Source organism: Opisthorchis viverrini, assembly GCF_000715545.1.
Source record: "Opisthorchis viverrini unplaced genomic scaffold opera_v5_133, whole genome shotgun sequence".
NCBI lineage: Eukaryota > Metazoa > Platyhelminthes > Trematoda > Opisthorchiida > Opisthorchiidae > Opisthorchis > Opisthorchis viverrini.
Window position 1 is genome coordinate 181,236 of NW_008751791.1, and position 23,679 is coordinate 204,914.

At 41.2% G+C, this 23,679-nt stretch overlaps 1 protein-coding gene across 1 annotated transcript in view; it reads right to left on the minus strand.

The window, feature by feature from the left end:
• T265_06479 (hypothetical protein) overlaps positions 1-23,679 on the minus strand; it is a gene marked incomplete at both ends in the record, with an annotated part of 35,472 nt that extends 11,793 nt beyond the window's left edge. The window contains 6 exons of the mRNA XM_009171753.1: positions 1,234-1,356; positions 3,108-3,239; positions 5,778-5,878; positions 19,212-19,453; positions 20,512-20,707; positions 23,468-23,679. Coding sequence (XP_009170017.1) covers positions 1,234-1,356; positions 3,108-3,239; positions 5,778-5,878; positions 19,212-19,453; positions 20,512-20,707; positions 23,468-23,599 — 926 coding nt within the window. The remainder of the gene's footprint in view (positions 1-1,233; positions 1,357-3,107; positions 3,240-5,777; positions 5,879-19,211; positions 19,454-20,511; positions 20,708-23,467) is intronic.

Here is a 23,679-nt window from a genome sequence, read left to right on the forward strand (position 1 = left end):
CGTTAATCTCAGTTAGCCCCTTCGTGTTCGAGGCACTTTTCCGGAGACGCGATTCCAATCTTCTTGAGCTGATAAAAGCTTTAAGTCTTATTTGCACACTAGGTTTATCGCGTGATTTTAACCGCCGGACTTACTGTCCTTATCATATTTCTTGACATTTTGGAGAAGAGTGGCGTCATAAATTTTGGTTATTGAGACACTTTTGGAACATCTGGTAGTGTATCGGCTGCACAAGAAGTAAGCGCGCCTACCTCGTTTTGAAATATCACCTGATAACCAACCTTTCATTTATGCTTTTTTTATCGCATCGTATTTGCTTCATGCACGCAACAAAATTACGCACTTCACCTGCGATTACCAGCAGACACCATAGTTATATGCCGCTCTTCATGACCGTACGTCGTATCAGCCCTGAACCTTCGCTAGATTCGCCTTTATCAGTTCACTTCTTTCGGATTGTGTTTTATACCACTCACTCAACTTTCACGTCTTTCAGAAGTTTGCACGCTGAATGTTCACTGCTCGGGGTATACAAATCTATTCCCGACTCGATGTAATTCACTGTACGTGAAGGATATCAGTTAAACCATCAGGTTTGCGAAAATGGTCTACAACACATTAAAACCGTGTCTAAAATTTGGAAGCTCGCAAGCTCAAACATGCCTCAAACGAAAAGGCAAAACAGAACTTATATTTTTATGCTGCTATATAGAATCCATGAGCCTGATACGGTGCTTTATAAAAACTTGACCTTTTATAACAGTACTCATGCGTACCATCATTTTTTAAATGAACGATGACATTATGATGAGGACGAGCCATATATATATATATATATATAATGCAAATCGTACTGATAAGCCTTCTAGAAAACTTTTTAGAGAGTTTCGAATCTAAACGCAGTTTTTGGGTTACCCTATGAGTTGAATAGCAGCTATTGGGGCCATTCCTTTTGGTCTTTTTCATATCGTCTCTTCATTTCTCCCCTTTTGAAATCTTTATTTACCTTTGGATGTTTTTTCACACAACCGATTTCTCTATGTAAGATTGAGTTCTTGGCTTCACTTTTGGCATTTTCCGGATTCCCACCAGATTAATTTACACACTCATATTGTGCCACCTCAAGAGTTGTACTGAAATATCTCATGAAACCAAACAAAAATCCATAGCAACGGTATAGATGTGTCATGTCAAGCTTGTGCCTGCATACCAAAGTGAGTACCATTTACTTACTTGTAATGTGCCAACTGTAAAGCAAGTTGAATGAATGAGTCTGGACTCATATTGACCGTTTTTGGAAATTCTCGACCATATTCATTGTATCGCAAAATATAAAGATCCAGATCTTCGGCAATTCTGTAAATTCAGGACGTCATGTGAGAAAATATTGTGATGAACGACGCGGGGGATTTTTTGACTTCACCGAAAAAGTATGCACACCATATATAGACGAAATGCTCCCCGTTTAGCTTCGATGAATTCAAATACGCTGGTACTAGAGAAAATATGCCAGTGATGTTTCATTGCACAAAAGTACAGAATAGAAGTAATCAGTCATTCTGAAATGGAAGACAGCAATGACTACCAGACATTTCAAAGTATAGTTTGCCGTCTCATAAAATCAATAATAATCACTTTCTGTTTCATTCATTTTGAATCATTCTATGGAATGCAACACGTTTATACATCTGTGGCTCCCGTTAAAAGCAACTTTTGACTTGTTCAGATAACCAAACTGTTCTTGACTGATGCTAGTGTGAGAAGGTTTGGTGGTTTTCTATTCGGATTTTGTCCTGCAAGTAAAGGGCTAGAAGGGCTTTCCAGCTGCTTTTTATTCACTTGGAATAAGTTGTAGTGCGCGACTCATTAAACACCAGGAATTCTCGAACCCCGAACCTCTCGACTGGTAGTTTGAATGTTCAGCTGTTTTTCAACGGGTGGTTGATCGACGATGGCCTTAACTGCACTTATACAAGATAGAGTGCCACTCATTCTCCAGTCACGCAATCCACATCAAGTGGTCCTGTTTTTATTGGTTCCTCGACTGACGACCTCTTAGAAGGGATTTCCACTCACCTTGTAAAATTACTCTTCATCTGAATTAGCTGAATGGTCACAGTGGTTAACCTCACCAGTAGCCGGTCGGTACAGACTAAGGAAGCCATTGTAGCAGTTCTCATCTGTCACCTAATTCACTATGTTGTTCGTTCCTTCCAAGAAAAGCCTCATTGAGGCATCCCGTAATGTGATTCAAGGATAAGCTGTTAGCTGGTGTTACAGTATTTTGTATGCCATAAAGGTGTCACTGCAGGTCAACTCCCTCCAAGAAACTCTATTTATGTATAATGCTGAAGCAATGGAAAGCTTAATTCCGCAGTGAAAATTTGTGAGGATATAATTCGTTTGCGGATTCACAACCGAACACAAATGAACTTTATTTTATCTTTTCCTAGACCGTGTGTCACAATAAAACCACCTGAAAATACAAGAACTAGTTAAAACGCTGAGTTTCTATTATTTTTTCACCCATTGCGTCGACCAATAAATTGTATTTTTTCGAACATCCAGTAGTCCAAAATACTTTTAGCTGCTTTTCGAATGTTTCCATTCCAGAACGCATATTTTTGTTTGCACGGGAAAATATATCTGTAACAAATGTTGATTCGAACGCAAACCACGTTCTCCTCTGCACGCATCCCGAGCTAACTTTCTTACGTAGATTGTTTTATGTGGGGTGTGTGTGTATGTCTATTTGTATGTCACTGTACTACAACACTTATTAATAGCGTTGTGTTCATTTCTTCTTTACCGGTATCTGCATTATGTGAATATGTGGGTCCGCTTATTATCTCGAGTTGTGTGAACTCTCATTTTGCGTGTGTGCCACTGGAGGAGGGGAAAACATCCACACACATACTACACTCAAGAAGATCAGCAGTTTGTCATCCAAGTGAGTTCTTTGCATGTCATGGAGACATTCAGCTTGAGATGCCAAAAAATAGTGGGCGAAGTAGCGATGACAGGAGGGTTGGGAACAAAATTGAAACAAAGCAGGGCGCACTCAGATATGTTGAATTATGACAAATGTGAGAGAGTGATTCACTCACTGATCAATCTCTCGAAGAGCCTTCGTTATCACCCCCTGTGTTTTTTCATCGAGGTTCCACTCCAAGCGCTTTGGAAACGCCAAATCGCAAACAGAGGGGAATCGAACGAGGCGCCACCGCTTCACTTCCTGCCTGAAATTTGATCACAGTAGAGACGACGTTATGCAACCCAGTTATTTGATGGTTCAGTGCAAAACATCGGGGAGAGTAAATAAACTGGTGAATTAAGTACTTTCCGACAAGTTATCATTCACAACCAATGATGAAACTTTTGCAACCAAATTGCTTGGCTAGGCAGACAAACTAACGACCATTGCCACAACAAGAACTGTCCCTTCAGTTACGGAATGATTATCATTCAGTAGCTTTCCGTTATGAATGGTGATTTTTTTCAAAATGTAACCTCTTTTTCAGAAGACTCTATTCCGATTTTAATAACCTGAAATGGTATTAGGTCCGCAGATCTCGTGCCTTATTTTTAAGTTTTATCTTTTTCAGTCCGAAAATAATGCTTCACATTCGAAAGAATATTGACAAAGTTCTTGCTTGCAATTAGCACCTTGGACCTCTGAACTTTCCATTCCTCTTAGTAAATGAGTTTCAGCGCGTTAGACCACTGTAACGTCGGAGTAACAATGGACGTGTTTATGAGATGTGCTGTACCGTCCGACTTGTTCTAGCACATTGTGATTTACACATCTCTTACCGACTCGTCACCATCAATGGCTAGCCATTGTTTGACTTCGCTATCAAGACTTTTTTCATGTTCTCTCCTCTATTCACTTGCCAAATAACTCTCTTATTGTCCAGCACAAGGAAAAGTTTGTTGACGAATCGATGCGATGTTTAAGACTATGTTTTCACCTGGCAGTTCCCATAACCAAACATGGTAAAAAAAACCGAACGCATACTTTTTTCTGTAGAGATCCATATATCCAGACTTGATCCAGTTCAGCTTATCATAGGTCACTGACAACAAGCCCCCAGTAGAGAAGCTGCTCAGGACTGGATGGTTCACAAAATAACCTAGTTTTTTAGTCCGTAGTTCTTAAGGAAAGCTCTAGACATCACACAACTTTCTTGGGACTCCCTAGCTTGTTGCACAACACTCAGTACTGTTGATCAGCCGTTGATAACCAAACGATTAAGTGTTCAGCTACTAGATGAGAAGTTCCAAGTTTAAAACTCTCCGAAGTTTCTTGATTTGTGTACCGCTGGTGCTTCCTAAGAAGGAGGAAACATAGTGTTACACCGACACACATGAGTAATTTTGAGCTCTTCAGCAAAGAATGACTTCATTCACGGAGTGAAATCTAGGTTGAGCAGAATTTCTCCAAGTCGAATCCATTTCCACATGAGGAGGTAAGCTGAACAAGGATGCCGGATTGTCCTGAATGTGTATCAGCAAAGTTAGATAGGCAGTAATTTCACGTAACTCAGTTGCTTTTTCGGAGGAGGATCCTTGGCAGCTCAGCTGGGAGAGCACTCTTCCAGTGGTTTATGCCTGTCCGAAGATCTTGTCTTTTATTCCATGATATGTGCATTTGGAATCCCCATCTAAATATCTATTAAACCCTTCTCCAATTTTTGTCTTTCAGTGGCCATTCAAAGGTACATGATGTTCCGTCAAACTTACTTCTTATTGATGCTGAGATTTTCCCACCGGCTTCCTGTCACCAACTGGTGGTAAATCAGATACAGAGAATGCCAATTTAATTAGTGTACAAGAGGCCTCGTTTCCCATCAAACCTTATAACCGAAATGCACTTCAAGGGAACCGATAGACATCTCAGAGTCCTTTACCTATGCGTCCAAGATGTTGTGTAAGTGGCACTCATTTTGTCCCGTTATTTCGTCCATCACTCGCCTGATCACTCCATACCACTATGCTGGTATACGTTTTTTTTTCGATTGCCACAGGAGGAATCCACACATTGGCTTGGCGAAAATCACAATCCGAGTGAAGATTGTGGTCTCATTAGACGCATCAGTGTGCTATTCCCCTCAATAAAAACTTAGTTCTTCATCCAATACAGCAGCTTCTGTTGTGAAGTAGTTCTCTTCGACTTCATTCAAAGGAGCTAAATCCTGGCAAGTTGCAGTGGTCTCACAAGTATTTCTCGTCTAGTTGACTCATGCGTACCAGAAAGACAGTTACCAACTCATGACTGACCGAACAGTTCTTCATATTTTTCTACGATTATGCTCAAAATTGATCATCCCACCTCCCGAAACAACAGTTGGTTGAGCTGTTTTCTGCATCTTTAAGTCGTGAATTGTTTCTCCAAGGAAGATGTCATAAGTCACTTCAATGTACGTGAACAGGGTCATTCAAGCTGTCCAGCGATGTTCCTCTGCCTAATTACATCATAGGAGGCAACCTCAGAAACGTGAATGCTAGAAGCTCAATTCTCTCTAGATCTGGGTTCTCGAGGAGAGCAAGGCCGAAGTATGTGAACTCATTGAGCTAGTTGGGTAACATCGTTTGGCTTTTCCTGATGATATTTTGTTGGAATTGTGTATTCACATTGTTCAAGTTCCATAAAAATTCACATAACTGGCATACTCTCCATATAGACAGCTAACCAGAAGTGACCTGCATGCAACAGCATCAACCGACGCTATTCAGCATAGTTGGCAAAGATCGATGTGTTTCTGGCATGGACTTACATGTATTCGAGAATGTGCTCTGTGAGCCGAATTACAGCTATACCTTCAGCCACAGAATGTTCGTAATTGAGACCACAATTCCCATCTCTCGAAACAATGAACTAAAAATGAATAGAGTTAGCGTCAAGATTAAACGACGTGACTAGGTACAGAATGAAAACAAATCGAACCAGGTTACTTGCTAACAAATGAGTAAAGAAATTTACCACGTGGAAATTGTGTGCTGTGAAACAGTTCTCTCGTTTGAACGGTAGATTTTAACCTAATCATCAATCCCTTATGAGGGCCACCATCGGTATCCCGTAAGTTGGAATCTGTTTTGCGGTGGCTGGATGAACAACTTCTCCCTATAAATGAAGTGTTAGCCACTCATCACCTTTTGCTTCGGTCAATCCGAGCAAGAATCCACGAGCAAGAAAATAGGCTGTCCTCAGACATAGACGCTACCGTTTCCCGATGAAAGTGAGAATGAGTACAATGTCCTAACAAAGAACAACTTTTCTAAGAGTGTCATAACGGAACCCGCTTCCTGTAAACTTTTAAAGAGCCCAAACTTACCAGCGGTATATCAATCAAAGAAAGGAGAGTACCATAAGCACCAGGTTTTAGTCAACCAACCAGAAATGTAGGAAGGTTGAAAAGGTATTTTAGAAAACCGGTTATATATGATGTCAGTAACCAGATAGTACTTATTGCCATTGACCTGCTATGTTATGTTCACTGGATCCCACTTAAATCTTCGACCTGATGTTGTCTTAAAGAGTGTTTGGTAACCCTAAGAGGGATCCACAACGTTGAATAATTTTACTCCCTCATGTGGAGGAAATTTCCTCTGGGTTCGAAGACACCAAACAGTGGTCTGTATTTGGTTTGTCTGATTCACTTAACACTTGGTCTTACAAATTTCATTTTTTAGTGAAATACACTTATTTACATACCAATTTGGTTTGACGGGTGACTCGCCTGGAAACCAGCTGAATTTCTCGTTTGTGATATTTTTGCCCACTGATATTAATGTCGGTTACGCGGTCACAAGAATGTACTGACGTTGCGAAACACATCTCATTGTCTGGGACATATCAGGTAACTGATCATCTATTTGGGAAAGAAGAGTTTGCAACTGGTATCGGTGTATCATTAGTTCTATCCCCCCACGGGTCAGGCTTACCCCTTTTTTCAACGCGATGGGAACGTGAAGGACGTAAACACAAGCTTCGTGACTCGTTCAAATGTGACAGTTACCCGTCCGTCCCATACCGGCCTAACTGGGCAGGTAGGTGACGGCCAGAAAAACTTGATCCAAAGGCAACTGATCGGAGTTAACCTTCGGCAGGATATGTGGGTCTGTGCCTGAAGTGAGACAGGGCTGCATAGCCCGACAGAATAACTTTTCGTCCTGTGGTGTACCAGTATTAAGTCTTGTCACTAGGTGAGAGTTTGTTCACCCGAGGGTGATTTTCACTTCATCTCTTGTTCCCTTTCCATTTTATTTGTCATGCCGAGAGACGGTCATACTATGCAATATCACGCTGCATTTTAATGCACGTCCAGAATTCCACAATTCATTACGCCGTATGGTGTCACGGTAACTGTTGCTGTAAGGGAGGACCTAGGTTACATTTGATCATCGACCCGAGAATCGCACTTGTGGGCCGAAATACTATGCAGTAGACAGAATTTTTCGTTAACATTCTAAACGTCCCTGAACTTTGCTATCCGCTACGACTATGAACAAGCCCAATTAAGATGTTATGTGAAGGTTATGACAATTCTTCTATCATTCCACCTCAGTCTCACTTTCCTGGGCTGTCGCTATCGAAAAAGTTGTTTATAACCTAGCAGTGATAATAAGTAGTCCTCAAGAGTCATTGCAATGGAACTTTCGTACAGGCTGTTCATGGACAATTAGCGGAGGATAATTAAAAATTCGGGCTGTGACTGTTGATGAAGATTGCACTTTGGCAAACTTAGTTGCCCAAGTCGATTCCTGATTCGCTTATGAACGATTCCTGTAGATAAAGTGAGTTCGTTACATTCAACAGACTGCCATTCTTGCTACAAGCAAGATCTCGTGCGTGAGTTGAGCTTCTTGTGTGGATCATGTCAGAGAGAAGACCTTCGAATTCGTCGACGGCCTATGTCCTATTTGCTCTCTTATCATCCAGCATTTCATGAGAAACCAGCGGAATTCTAAACATGCATGATTAGGCGATCTCCATCCCCATTAATTATGGCCCAGCAATAAAAATGGATGGCACCTTGGTATAACGAGGGGTATCACCTGGCCGTTTTGATCAGCGTATGACCTATAGGACGGTCCTCGATCTATATGGATGGAACGTTTTCGGTGAATCTGAAGGTGGTTGGTATAGGTGGAAGTCTAGTTGGAGGGATGCATTCTTTCCCTTGGGGACTATTATTTCTCTGAGGCTTGGTTTAAAATACCCAAAATATGTTGATATCCAGGTACCTCTGTTTGGAAATCTGTGGTTAGGATATGCAACCATTTTTCCTTGTAAGACTCCAGAAATTCTGCAATGAGCTTTAACGATTGAAATCAGTACATTCAATTTGCTAGTCTTCGTTTTCTACTTGCTTGTTCGTACAACACTTTGGCCATAGTGATGAGCCGATTGCACGTGCACTCAAACACACACAAACAAGCTCAAAACTGAGACCACAGTGTGATACTCAGGGTTCAGTCTATCGCTCTTCGTCAATTCATCTTGTCAGATATAATCTTTATCGTTTGGAATTTCTAATCCCAAGACACCAGCTCTCTCACAACCCCGTCAATGGCTACACACGCCCGCACCTCAAAAGCGAGTGGTAGAATTTTGCTGCGCGAGAATTATGGGCAGGGTTTTTAGGTGGGGAGGGGGCGTAAACTGACTAGTTGGTTTGACAGGGCAAACACCGAGACAGGGTGGGCAGTCAGATGCACCCAAAAGTAGGTAGTGAATGGACCTAGAACACACCGACAGAGGTCGACAGGAGATCATAAACTATAGTTGAGCTTCGGCCAGGGAGAGAAGTCTGTTTTCAACTTTACAGCTGGTACTGATGATCAACTGCTAGATAGTTGGTTTGGCGTGCTCTCATGACGCTGCCTGACGAAGTTTAATTTGCTCCTGCTTCCCGGATGAATAGGGAAGGTGTTAAGATGATTCATTTTATATAAAAGTTGGATCTGTGGACATCTTCTCTAAATTATACTTTTGCTCAACAGAATTATTGCGTGTATTACTGACTACCCGTATATTCCTCAGTATTCACGTCACCTTGACAAGTATCCGCGGGACTTTCCCAACGGTTGTAAATGTTTCGCAAACCACGGTGAATTTTTCTCCAAGTGTTTTGAATATGATACTTTCAGCCCGGCTTAACAGAAACCAACCTCAGCCGAAAATCGTTGGAATCAAACACGAAAGGTATCCCTGAATGCTGTTTAAAAGTAATAGAATGAACATTTCAGCGACCGTAATGGTGAGCAGGGATACCGGAGTTGGCTAGCCAAGCTTGAAACTACCTTTTGCAACATCCATTGCGTGTTTAAACAAAAGTCTATTTTGTGTATTTTAGGTAACTCGAGAAGCGTTCGTCAATGAGGGGTTGGACAATATCGATAGGTAGAAATAGAAAAATCGGGAAATTTCATTAAAGTTGCAATTCATTGCAATGGAACTTTCGTACAGGCTGTTCATGGACAATTAGCGGAGGATAATTAAAAATTCGGGCTGTGACTGTTGATGAAGATTGCACTTTGGCAAACTTAGTTGCTCAAGTCGATTCCTAATTCGCCTATGAACGATTCCTGTAGATAAAGTGAGTTCGTTACATTCAACAGACTGCCATTCTTGCTACAAGCAAGATCTCGTGCGTGAGTTGAGCTTCTTGTGTGGATCATGTCAGAGAGAAGACCTTCGAATTCGTCGACGGCCTATGTCCTATTTGCTCTCTTATCATCCAGCATTTCATGAGAAACCAGCGGAATTCTAAACATGCATGATTAGGCGATCTCCATCCCCATTAATTATGGCCCAGCAATAAAAATGGATGGCACCTTGGTATAACGAGGGGTATCACCTGGCCGTTTTGATCAGCGTATGACCTATAGGACGGTCCTCGATCTATATGGATGGAACGTTTTCGGTGAATCTGAAGGTGGTTGGTATAGGTGGAAGTCTAGTTGGAGGGATGCATTCTTTCCCTTGGGGACTATTATTTCTCTGAGGCTTGGTTTAAAATACCCAAAATATGTTGATATCCAGGTACCTCTGTTTGGAAATCTGTGGTTAGGATATGCAACCATTTTTCCTTGTAAGACTCCAGAAATTCTGCAATGAGCTTTAACGATTGAAATCAGTACATTCAATTTGCTAGTCTTCGTTTTCTACTTGCTTGTTCGTACAACACTTTGGCCATAGTGATGAGCCGATTGCACGTGCACTCAAACACACACAAACAAGCTCAAAACTGAGACCACAGTGTGATACTCAGGGTTCAGTCTATCGCTCTTCGTCAATTCATCTTGTCAGATATAATCTTTATCGTTTGGAATTTCTAATCCCAAGACACCAGCTCTCTCACAACCCCGTCAATGGCTACACACGCCCGCACCTCAAAAGCGAGTGGTAGAATTTTGCTGCGCGAGAATTATGGGCAGGGTTTTTAGGTGGGGAGGGGGCGTAAACTGACTAGTTGGTTTGACAGGGCAAACACCGAGACAGGGTGGGCAGTCAGATGCACCCAAAAGTAGGTAGTGAATGGACCTAGAACACACCGACAGAGGTCGACAGGAGATCATAAAATATAGTTGAGCTTCGGCCAAGTAGAGAAGTCTGTTTTCAACTTTACAGCTGGTACTGATGATCAACTGCTAGATAGTTGGTTTGGCGTGCTCTCATGACGCTGCCTGACGAAGTTTAATTTGCTTCTGCTTCCCGGATGAGTAGGGAAGGTGTTGAGATGATTCATTTTATAGAAAAGTTGGATCTGTGGACATCTTCTCTAAATTATACTTTTGCTCAACAGAATTATTGCGTGTATTACTGACTACCCGTATATTCCTCAGTATTCACGTCACCTTGACAAGTATCCGCGGGACTTTCCCAACGGTTGTAAATGTTTCGCAAACCACGGTGAATTTTTCTCCAAGTGTTTTGAATATGATACTTTCAGCCCGGCTTAACAGAAACCAACCTCAGCCGAAAATCGTTGGAATCAAACACGAAAGGTATCCCTGAATGCTGTTTAAAAGTAATAGAATGAACATTTCAGCGACCGTAATGGTGAGCAGGGATACCGGAGTTGGCTAGCCAAGCTTGAAACTACCTTTTGCAACATCCATTGCGTGTTTAAACAAAAGTCTATTTTGTGTATTTTAGGTAACTCGAGAAGCGTTCGTCAATGAGGGGTTGGACAATATCGATAGGTAGAAATAGAAAAATCGGGAAATTTCATTAAAGTTGCAATCTTGTTTGGATAACAGTCACCGTACTTTTGCACAACCCCGCCATTCATTTATTTAGGGCATACACTCCGGTTCAAGTACGCCCTTAAACTTCTGCTATTTTAATCTTGTTGAAATTGTTACAGTCAGCTCCAACCAAGTATGAAATGTGCACGTCGCGAATCTGGAGACAATTTACTGACCACTGTTTACAATAGCCTATTCAAGGAGGAATTCTTTCTTTCACAAGAATTAGAAAATCGTTGGTTGGGATAATCCTAGGAGATAAGTTCAACTTATTAGCTATACCGAACCACTTTTCCGAATATTTGGAGCCACAGTTTTTTAAGGGTGATAGTTGTTTTGTGTGGTGGAATTTGTCAAAATGAAGAGGTTCGCCAACTTTTCCAATCTTTTCTTGAGTTGAAGAAAGTCTCTCCACTATTTTGACAAACAGGAGATTTCTTTTGAGCGCCGTGCTTTTCACACAGTGAATTTTAACTGAAGTGTACATCTCTATCTGAGTCTCTTGCCATAGCCAACAGAACACAGGTGGTTTTTTGAGTGAAACTTCAACACAGTTACTGAGATGTGTGCTGTCGCAGCAAACAGCTTGTGCCAGGTGACTGGATAATTTTATTCCACAGTGTCAATTCGGGCACTGTGTTACAGACAAGAGAAGCACACAATGGTGAATGTGTTGGCTTGTTCTAATCACTAGGACGACTTTGGTTATAACAACAACATAGAACCATGGAAACTGTAAAAAAGAAGGAACCATGGTGTCACTGGTGCACACGAGTAGTATGCTCGGTGTTGAAGAATCCACAAATCAGAGACGTTTTTTTCATTGAAAATATTGTTTTTTGGAGGTTACATAGAGCAAAGTGAAAAGAGATAAATTATATGGACTGACATTTTTTGACGGAACTTAATACCAACATGTTTGCTGAAAACTCTTCAATAGGGCACGAACGGTTCCGCCCTTCTGCAGGCTTACTGGATAGATGCAGTCCATGAGTTTCTGTCATTCGTCAAACGTTTGGTTTTTGTTCAATCGCAAATTAATGACAGCTGCTCGATCGTAGACCAAAAATCTTCAATCTGTTTGCCAATTTCGGGGAACAGATCAACGGTCATCTGACAAACCAACAGCTGCCTATCGGTCATCGCTTCTGAATTCCAACCTCTAAAAATGACGTCTGTCTAATGTGAGATTTTCTCTTCGTCGTTCATTTTATCCCGTCCTAAATGTTATACTCTTTTGCCGATTTCGCGTCTTCCTAGGTAATCCAGAAACTGTTTGACTGTGTAGTAGAACTACAGTATACCAGGTGTCCACACTTGACTCTAGGCTTATGCTCCAAAAGGTCCGTTTACCTTAAAAAAATAAAGAGATGAACACGATCTGGTGGTAGTTTGTCTGTTTGCGGAGCTTGGCAGCAGGCTTGCAAGCTTTTGTCACCATCTGAGGAGGCAGTGCGCGGTTGGCTTTATGGATCATTATGTTGTAGTTTCGTGTTGTAAAATCCCGTGTACCAATTTCGTCTGGATGGGCGATGTAGAACCAGGTTAGCACTCAACCTTATATATGTACGGCTTGGTGCTGAATTTAAATCCAACAATTTCAGATAAGCGGCAGGAGAAGTAATTTTGAAAGTGATTTTTTCAAACACCTTGGTTTACGTTTAGTGCTAGTCAGTACCTTTTCCCCACATACGCCTAAACACACACACCATATGTATATGCTCTGTATAGTAGTCCTATTGCTGGTAATACCTTGAGAGAATGACCTTCCTTCTTTCTGGCTAGGTAAATGCATTCATATTTAGCTAAAATCAAGGAATTAACATTACTGTTATTTTATAACTCAGGGCCTAAGATGTCAGCGATTCCATGACATTCGTCTTTGATCGGTCCTGCTAACAGTCTGTAAAAATATTTCACCATATTAATGCACAGGTGTATGATGTTCATTTACTTAACCATTTTTTATATTCATTCGATTTTTTTTTAAATACGACATCAAAAATGAGGTTCCACACTTGACACCATTGTATTCTAACTTCGTCCAGCTTCTCTAAGCGTGGTGTAGAGTAAACAGTCTGTTCAGTACACACAGCTCATCCATTCCCCGCCATAGTGCAGGGCCTATATGCAAGTAGAAACTTAAATCTCCTAGTCTTTTCAATGTGTAGCAGATCTTTCATATGTTTAGATACCTCTGACTTTTAACAGAAGAGGTTTTTTGATACACATATCCTATCTTCGCTCCCATTTTCGGAGGCAACCAACATCAGTATTCTTTCAAAGAAATCTAGTATTTGTCTCTCATTAGGTTGACACCGGCATTTTCATCCGTACTGTGCGATGATACGCGACAAGACGCACACTGGGCAGATTTGTTTTTCTCTACTACTATGGACAGAATGAACTGCTTGTGAGGAACAGGCAACTGTGTCATCCTAGTTGCACGAGGAAAGCAAGCTTCCTCTTCGACCACTGTCTTCCCGAATAATTATCGGTTCCGTTCGGTTCGTAATTACAGACCACTTCATTTGTTTTCACATTCACAACAAACTAGTTTACTGTCCAAGTGTGTGTCGAGTGGTTGATTTGTTTGAAGCTTGAAAAATGAAAATTTTCGGGACCACAAAGTAATGTCCCTAACGCGGTTGTTTCGGACTGTTCCCTTAAAGTGGTCTTTTTCAGCTAAATTTCGAGCATGAAAGTGATTGAAATATTCAGTTTAGCGTGCTTTAAACTTGAAAAAGATGAATCAAACTAAGCACTCATATTTTAGACAACTCTGAATAAAAAGTGATTTCTGCGGAAGCAATAGAACAATCGTCTTAAGAGATCGCCCTCTATGGGCGCTACACACCAGATCACTACGTCATCATACTTCGGAAATCTTTTGGCTTCCTCTACTACTGAGGCCCTATTAGGCTTAAACTGGAACACCACTTGTTTCCAAATGGCTTCTACTTTCAGCACGTCTTTACGAACTAGCTTGGCAGGTGGAATGTATCCGAGCTCCGTAGAACGCTACTTGTGAGATTTGCAAGCTATACAATTCCTAAAAGTATGTTATACGACAGAGATATCAGATAGTACAAATAGACTGCTGTAAATAGCATAGCCCAAGAATCTCAAAAGAACTTTTCTGCACACTAGCGAGCACAAACGTCAGCAAACGAAATGATTCATATTTTTTAGGGCCCATAAAGGAAGATGCTAATATCTGGAGGTTACTAAACAACACAAGAAAATTCCGGAGGCACATCCCTACGCGGCAAACTCAGTCAACCGGCCTGTTAAAAAGTACGTAATTCGCGCACTGTCACCAGCAAACAACATCAAATTTACTCATCTAAGCAAATAAGACAGTGGAAAGAAAAAACAGAAGCATAACTCCAGAAGCCAAAAATAACCATCTCGAGAATAATTCACATGGTACAGTCTCGCCAGGTGCAATACTGGTGTTTGTAACTAAAGAAAATATTGGGAGCCAAGATTTATTGAAGGAAGCTGAAATGGACTTTTGGTTTCCATGTATCTCATCATCAGTCGAAGTAACATTATCAAGATGTTGTGCGTGAAAAAGCGCGATAGATGAAAGCACGTGATTTTCGAGAATACATGGGTTGACATAGTGTTTATTCGCCCAGGTTCACCCCGACCGATCGCTGATCGTTGGGGTTATCATTCCTACTGGCTCTTTGTTTTATCCGTTCCTTGATTGGTCGGTGTCCGGGTGACCTTGGGACTTGGCCACTCCAGTTCCCTCTGTTGTGACCTATTTTAGTTTGACTTCACATCGATTCCCGTTTCTTAGTCCATCAGTTAAAACAAAGAGGATCGCCTAACAAAAAGGCTCAAATTCAATCCCAAGGATGCATCACAAAAAGACTACCTGATCAACTTAAAACATGCTTTGAAACAAACCTGATGACCGAGAATGCCTAGCAGCAAATTTACGGGTCTTTTCACCGGTGCTTGAAAGATATAGAAGCGCATAAACAAGGTGTAACCAAAACAAGAGGTACTCAGGAATCCATAGTAAACGAATCCATTATGTCAGCCACAGCAGATAATCACAGAACTAGAACAAATTGTCATCTAGCTGGGTTCCGAATAGGTGATGTATGGGATGCTCCCGTTAGTATGAAGCAGGATGCAGCAAAACATGCAACTGAATTGCTGAACAAGAAATGTGAAGATATACAACTTAGTCTAAAATAAATGGCTACATACCCTCTCTGAATGCAGTGATGCTCAGAAACAAAGAAGTTCCTCAAAAATGTGTACATTAGAAGAAATACACCGACTCAGATACTACAGCCGCCATCCTATGAGGCACAAGAAAGTTCTGTTCAAGAGAGCGCCAATACGCACTGCAACACAGCAGAACTCACACGGATAGAATATCGCCTCTATCGTGTATTTCAAAACAGTGTATACCCCAGAAAATTGACCAGCAAAAGCTCTAGGAAAATGGCTTTTTGATAACAAAATGATCGTCAAGATCAACCAGTCAAACAGAGGTCTTTCCGCATATCAATAACATATTTGAATTATCAGGGAGATCAAAACAAAGGAAGAGCGTTCGAGACCCCACCAAAGGGCCACTGCACTAGGAAAAATTATTCAACTACTGAAAGGCAAAGACGGCAGAAGCGCAAGAAAAAAATATTGTGTACAAAATAAACTGCACGAATCTCAACAAACGTATCGGATAGACTGGAAAAAAAACCCCTTACAGAAGTCGGGTATCATAAGCCACGACCTAGTATCCCTCATTTCCGTACACGAAGAGCAAGAAGGACACTAGTCAAATCCAGAAGATACGAAGACCGGGGCACACGGAAGTTCCACACATAACAGGGAATTTCTGAAAGCATAGAACTCCGCACATCGGCATTTTCAAATCAACCCTGTCTACGCACCGCTAGCAGCTAGGAACTGCCCATTGGGTGGCAAAACTGATTTAGACCCGGTCGGATAAACGAGACTCAATATGGAGGAGAACGAACATAGGTCACAACGGAGGGAACTGGAGTGACCAAGTCCCAAGGTCACCCGGACACCGACCAATCAAGGAACGGATAAAACAAAGAGCCAGTAGGAATGATAACCCCAACGATCAGCGATCGGTCGGGGTGAACCTGGGCGAATAAACACTATGTCAACCCATGTATTCTCGAAAATCACGTGCTTTCATCTATCGCGCTTTTTCACGCACAACATCTTGATAATGTTACTTCGACTGATGATGAAACGCATGGAAACAAACTGTCATCCTCAGCGAACGAATAAACGACCACTTTCAACTATAGAGTCAGTTGATTCGTGTTGTGGACCAACAAGGTTCATCTCCGTGTCCTGTGTCGACTCTCCCCGTGGTGATAGTTGTTTCGACTAGTGACTCCCTCAATGTAAAACAAAAGTCATCCGGGTGTGTACATTGTTGTTTGGACTGGTGCTCCTTCACTTATATGTCCAGTTCTAAATAGGTTCTGCTGATATATGGGTATATATATACATATAAGTTCAAGTATAACTGACCCTTTCATATGGTCATTGGATAAAAAGTCAGCACGTGGGCTTGTAATATGTGCGATGTGATTAAAGGGTGAGTTGCGCTATCACCTGTCGAAGCGCGAGATATTAGGAATGCTGATCAGCCACTCGTGGCCGGACGGCTGTGTTCAAGCACAGGTTCTAATTGCCATAGAGTTTCATGAGATGAGTACTGCTGAAGATTCCGAATAAGACTGAAAGACGTGTACAATGTTTCACTGCTACTGAGTATTAAGGGGCTTCATTTGCAGCAAGAAATTCCAAATGGAATTCCCAAATCATTTCATAATGTGAATAAATATCTTGTTCTTGGACTAAGCATTTACTTGAGTCATGTGTTTAGTTTTTGTTTTTTTGTCAGGTTTCAAGTCGTTCATATGTTTTCTTACCAAATTATTGATTCTGATTTTTTAATATGAATCATGTCGGTTACCAAGTGACACGGAATACATACGTTCTGAAATAGAATTCGTCCTGCTGGCGTGACACTCAGTCACCAACTAAACAAGTGGGGAAAGCAGAATTATGCTCTAACTGGAGCGCCCATCAAACCAAGTCAAATTTTGTTTCTAAGACTCATGTATGTACTCTCCGGTCACTGATTTGGTCAGCAAATGGGGGTTAGAGAGGCAACTTTGAGAATGGCCGTCAGCTAACCCCTTTTTCTTCTTAATACTGTTTCAATACCTTGCTTTTGGGCACAATAATAATGAGTGACCTGAGTTTGATATGAATCAAATTGTTATTCTTAGAAAAAGTGATACCAGGTCCCAGTCTACCATAAAATTTCATCGAGTTACTTCCTTGTCCAGTGTTGAAAATATAAATGATTCTGCGATGCTCTATTCACTAATAAAATTGTTAGCAAAAATATGCATTATGTCGAAGACAAGCTCACAACACAACTTCACTGCTTCAGTATTACACTTATAGCAGCAAAACCCACCCAAAGATTTCACCGCGTGAATTCTTTTTGCACGCCTGACTAGAATTAGGAGAGCGCTAGCAGTAACAATTATCTATGCAACGAGCAGGGTATTCAAACATGCTGTTCTAAGGATAAATCAGCACTGTTCTGCTTCAATGAGTTTCTAAGAAGTCACTGAAGAGTCACATTTCCTCCCAACAGGCAAAAGAAAGCAAACAGCACAGTGAATTTAGTCACGTTTTATTTCCATAAGTCTGGTCAGCGTAAGAGCTATCTTCAAAAGTTTTTGTGGTTTACGAAAGAAATCGGTGTGTGCGCAAGTTAACTATCTGTGTAAAGACTAACCAGTAGCCCAGAAAATCTATGGAGCTAAATATTCAGCGAACTACAAAAAAGAGTCTGGGCATGCAAAAGACGTCCAAAAGTATTCAGTGCACGAATAGGAGTTTTGTCCGAAGCACTGAAGTGTTCTGAAAACAACTAAGTATCTCTAGCACTCATATTTCTTGAGCTACAGCTGCACAAACTATCAACAAACGGCTGAGGTCCAATTTTCCAGTGCCAGAGCATCGAATAAGACCTTAGAATTATTTTGAGATGACGAACGAGGTGACGGCAAATTCTGCTTTTGTAATTTTATACCAGGTTTACCTGCCCAATAAGGTCCCTTATTCTGATATATTTAAAGCTTTAATTTCTGGATAGAAAGTGTGAATCGGGACTGTGAAGACAGAGGAGACTAGTTTTTTTCATCCTAAGTGGTATTCACGAAAATCTAATGGCTAAAATTCAGCCTAATTGTGTTCATTTTGCATATTTTCCCTCAAGGAATTCCCCGAAACACTTTCAATCTATGTAAAGGCCATTTATAAACGGACAACTTGTTATTCTTCAATAACTGGTTATTATCCAACGGCGACTTGAAGTGGACATCCCAATTAGTCACTCAATCGGCATTTGTTTGGAGGATGTTTACTCCACAGCTAGGTTACAGTGTTCCTAGTGCTATGGATGAACAATGGGACGAGCGCGAAATGTTTCTCTTGGGACGGTTGTGTTTTCTTATTATCCCCATGCATTTTTATTATACGAGAGGTGGACAACTTATTCACTTGGATGCTTGATGTGAACAGTCATCGATTAGTCGTTTTTTTCACGAACGCACGCGAGACCGTGGGAGTGGCATGTCAGTGAAGCACCTGTTGCCTCAACTCCCGCGCCCATCACCAGCTGTCTACGCCCGTCGGACTCGAGCAACTTACAGAGGCACGAAGATGCATAGAAAGACATGCGTGGGAAATTATCACCGAACGCTTATGCGTTTTTGCCACAACTGTGTTCGGTGCTGCCGGACTCAACAAGAGTTCAGCTAACCCTGTCACATTGTTTTCCTGTCGAGAGTGGATGAGCGGAGCATCTGGCCCAGGAGAATAAAATTCATCTGGGCGGGATGAATTTTGGAAATGCTCACCTGCATTGTTTTATCGTACCAGCGGTTTGCGGCGTTGTATTTACTACCAAAACCATGCAGTAGTTGCAAAGCCAATGACACATCGTCTCGCCTGTACTCAGCAGGAGCCTCGGCCAGGTCATCAATAGATCCGTTCAAGTTAGCCTCCTCGTCCAGCTCACGAACTGGACCGATTGGCTGATCCAGACATAGCACAAACATACTTTTCGTAATAGCTTTGAGATTCGCTTGGTTTTGCGGATCTGCAGAGAAACAATTGCAATAACCGGACAGCATGATAAATAGAACAAATGTAGCGAAACTGTATTCCTTTTCAACTTTCTTCACAATGTCTAGAATCAAAATTTATAACTATATAAAATACGATGAGCGACTTGGGGTAATGACTTCGGAGAATCATGTCAACAGGCTGGCGAGTGTTGGCATATGTGCAATCTGTATTGTCTATTCCCAGAGCAAGATGATAAGTACTTAACTAATCTCGCTGCCTCATCCACAGGCAGCCTAAGTATTAGGCTCCCGACCTAGAAGTATCGTATCCTTCACTAAATATGGTTATGAACCAGGGGCCTAGTCATGATGAGTCCTTTGGTGTATTCATTGAGTATTCGAACTCATCGTGAAAAACAAGACAACCCAAACTATTTTGTGGTACCTAGGGTGTCTAAAAAAACAGTGACACCAAGTGCACCTAAATGGGTTTGGGCTAGATGGCTTAGTACTAAGATCGCAACTTTACTGACCGGAAGGTCAGTGGTTGGAATCCGACCTCTCTATCCCTGTCTAGGCTTGGGCAACCTGGCAGTATCACGGCCTTCGTGCTTCCTACGGCTGACTTGGCAGTTAGGCACTGAGAGAGTGCTACAGCTGAACATTTTTGTGTTTGCGTCCCCTTCTCCAGTGGTATGGGAGTTAAAATACCTGCTAGTGGTCTACAAAGAGGAGGCATTTCTTGGTAGCTTGTTATGGACCTCTGTCAGTTGTTTGTAATTAAGACTAAATTAAGATAAAAACGACTAGGTGTGTCTAGGTTAGATTGAAATATTCCGTGCTATTTCAACATCTAACTGGCTTATAAACTGTGGGCTTAGATTCAGGGTGGCTTTCTAGCCTCAAGATGTAGTGTTGCTATTCCACCTTTTTGGCAAACTTGGTTTATCTTATAATAAAATACAATATGTTTGGAGAGTAGGTGAGCGTTTGTGCAAGTAAAAGCTGGGAAGAGGAAACGTTGGTTGGATACAAGATGGGTAAAATTCCTCCGATACGTAAGCTTTTAGCAAAACAACAAAGAATTCACCTTTTGCCATTCGCTCCCACACCTCAGCCCATTCGTTTCTAGGTAAGGCGGTCAGTGCTCCAACTCTCGGTTGAACCCCCAAATCGTTATCTCCACTGACAGCTTCTTCAGCAAATTGTGTTATGCGACGCAACTGGTTGTAAATATCCTCTTCTGACAAACGTGTTCCATTGAAGATCACTTCCATAACGAAGAACTATATCGTAAACAGATGAACAAGTTCAACATTATGCACGAGTCATTGGAAGAACGCATCAGCTCCTTTCGCATCTTAACAGGGAGATTACTCCTTTTTTCAATCAAAATATCAAATTTAAGCGTGCAATCTCACATCTTGTAGCTTCAGAAACGGCGACGTAAGCTTATATCGAGTAGGGGGGTCTTTGTGTATAAAATGCACAAGTGAACGTGCATAGAGTACAGATGGTAGTCAAGTGAACAAAACAATGCAGTTTAAGCTTCACTATGACTCCTGTATTTTATTCTTACTCACTTTTATTTTACACTTCAAATATTCTTTGAAAATAAATTTTGAACTTTAGTCGTTTTTTTTATACAACTTCGGTGAAGATTGCCTATGTTCTCCTCTGAACAGACCTCGATTGTCAAAAACTTCTGAAGCAGAATGTACTGATAAAAGTGATTGCTTATTCTTGATGATACGTTAATCTGATCTGCTTACCTAGGCAACATGTTTCTTAGTGGTGCTCTGCTAAAGCTGTCACAAATTTTCTATAAAAATTCTATTCCCTATGTTCCCTGGTCGTTGGCTATCTGCATTCATGGTGTAAAAGTATAACTGTCGTATATGCCAATGATTATCTACCTCCGACCCCGGTAGCTTTGGATCTTGGATATGAATTCAGAGACGTTTTAGTGCATCTGAAAAAGTATCCTCAGCGGTCGAATTATAAAAATAAAAGCTTTTTGTCCAGTAAATGCTTCCGTTATTAGACGAACCTTGGTCCTGAGGAATTCGCACCACTCAGTGCGGACTCCTTACCTTCTGGTCATGTGGAGTGGAGTCCTGTTCGCATGTTACCTCCTGGCAGGTAAGGCTGACCAGATGGGCCAGACCAACAGAACAATGCTGTTAGTTTGTAATGTTAAAATCCAAGAAATTTTAAAGTAGGCTGTCCAGCCAAACTACCTGAAGGGTGATAATTAACGTTGACATATTTGGTGAGTGGTTTTACTGAAATACTGCTTAAAACTGATGATACATCATGAAGTACATCGTGTTGAAAAAATGGTATCTCTTGATTCCAAGTGACAATAGGGGTTCGAACAAATTAGGATGTCTGCTCCAAACAGGTTGGCTTTGATCACTCAAATTGCACAGGTCAACTTCACCTCATTATTATCGCACTTAAAAGCTGGATTACGTTCACTAGATAACCATTACTGAGAAACACGCTTTGAATCAAGTCTCATATGCAAAATATACCGTGCAAAACCATTTTAACCAGTGACAAGCTGTTGATTATAAATCAATTCTGGTCATGTCCGGTATGTTGTGATCATGCAAACAGTATTCAGAGGACACAGGTTTTATCAAAGTCTCGAATACGTCTCCATGACCAGCCAACTAGAAAGGGTTTCAGTTCGGGGGATCAGATAAAATAAAACTTGTTATCAAGAAGGTTAACGACTAACGTCACAAGAGTCTGACATTTTCTGTTTTTCCCATCATAGAACCTGAAGTTCGAAGGAACAATGTTTTACTTCGGATCAAGGCAATTATTCCGAGTCCAAGTAGAACGTGGAGTCGACGGAAAGCACGAGAACCACACTTAATCGATGTGCTCCAAAAGAAACTAAACCGATTGTGGACTATAGAAAAATTTTCAGCAGCCCTATTGGTAGTAGGTTCCGTCAAGAACGATTCAGCCATTAAAAATGTTCACTTCTGAGTCAGAGTCTATTCATCCAAGGGTTACAAGTCAACTGCCTCATGACCATAAAACGTTTAGCAAATGGTTCAAGGAGATATGATTTGTTCGCTCTTCCTAACGAAACATTCTAACAAAACTATCACTTTCAGAAATTATTTGCTCAGTCAGTTTGGCACTGTACAGTACCCACTGTTCGTGGGTCTTCAAAGCCAAAAAAACGTATTTGTTGTGGACATTTTATGTTGTAAAAGAACTAGCACTGTCTAGACATTCTACAACCAACGACATTTTTAGGCAAAATGGCCTAGGAGAACAAGGAAATCAATGCCCTAAACTTTGAAATGACGCCTAGACATTTCTTCACTTCTTTTGTTTGGATTTGTCTCACCTGTTAGCTTGGGTGGGTCAAAATGACTTTCGATTCTGCGAAATTATCTGATTAGGTACTACGAGTAAATTTGTCTTTTATTACTGAAGATTTCAGAGAAATCAAAACCATGATCTATTAACGTCACGAAAGAGAAACTTGTCACGTGCGCTAGCTGGATAATATTACATCGTACTCTGCTACATTCATGCTCAGACAATAATAATACTATTCTTTTGGAGGAAGTTGTACTTTAGGAGCACTTTGTATCATAGGTATTCTAGTGCTGGGCAGAGTAAGCTCTACGTGAATGGTTTCTTCGTGTTGTAGTACAGTTATGTAACGGCGCCTTTTGTCGAGACCATCATCCAAAATTTTCTTGGGCCATACGGAGCAGTGTTCTACATTCCATCCTATAAACCTCTCTTCGAAATGGCCTAAATGGACAGTCTTTTTGAAGGGCGTGATAGATGGGAGCCATGAGGCGGGATAAAAAATCATGGCCGACAATAAGAATGTCTACCTGACCTAAATATCACTTGTGCGTTTGGTAAACACTCTTTAACAATTTTTCTAAAGTTTTGCAATTTTCGTGGACAAGAAGGTACTTGTATTTCTTGAACTGAAAAATAAGGTGATTACATTGACAACGATAACAATATAACACGAGCGTTGGGTTGAATTGGGTACTAACCTGGTCAAGACATACCACAATGATATGCTCAGGATCAAAAGGATCATTGTCACTTGTGGTTACTAACGTATCCTTCGTTTTTCCAGGATATCGGTAGGATGTAAACAGACGATAATATTGTTCCATACACATTGGCTGGCCTTTGCGGCTGTGCCGTGCACGATCGATTGGTAGGGAACGCCTAGAAAAGTGATCGTAATATGATGTGTCCG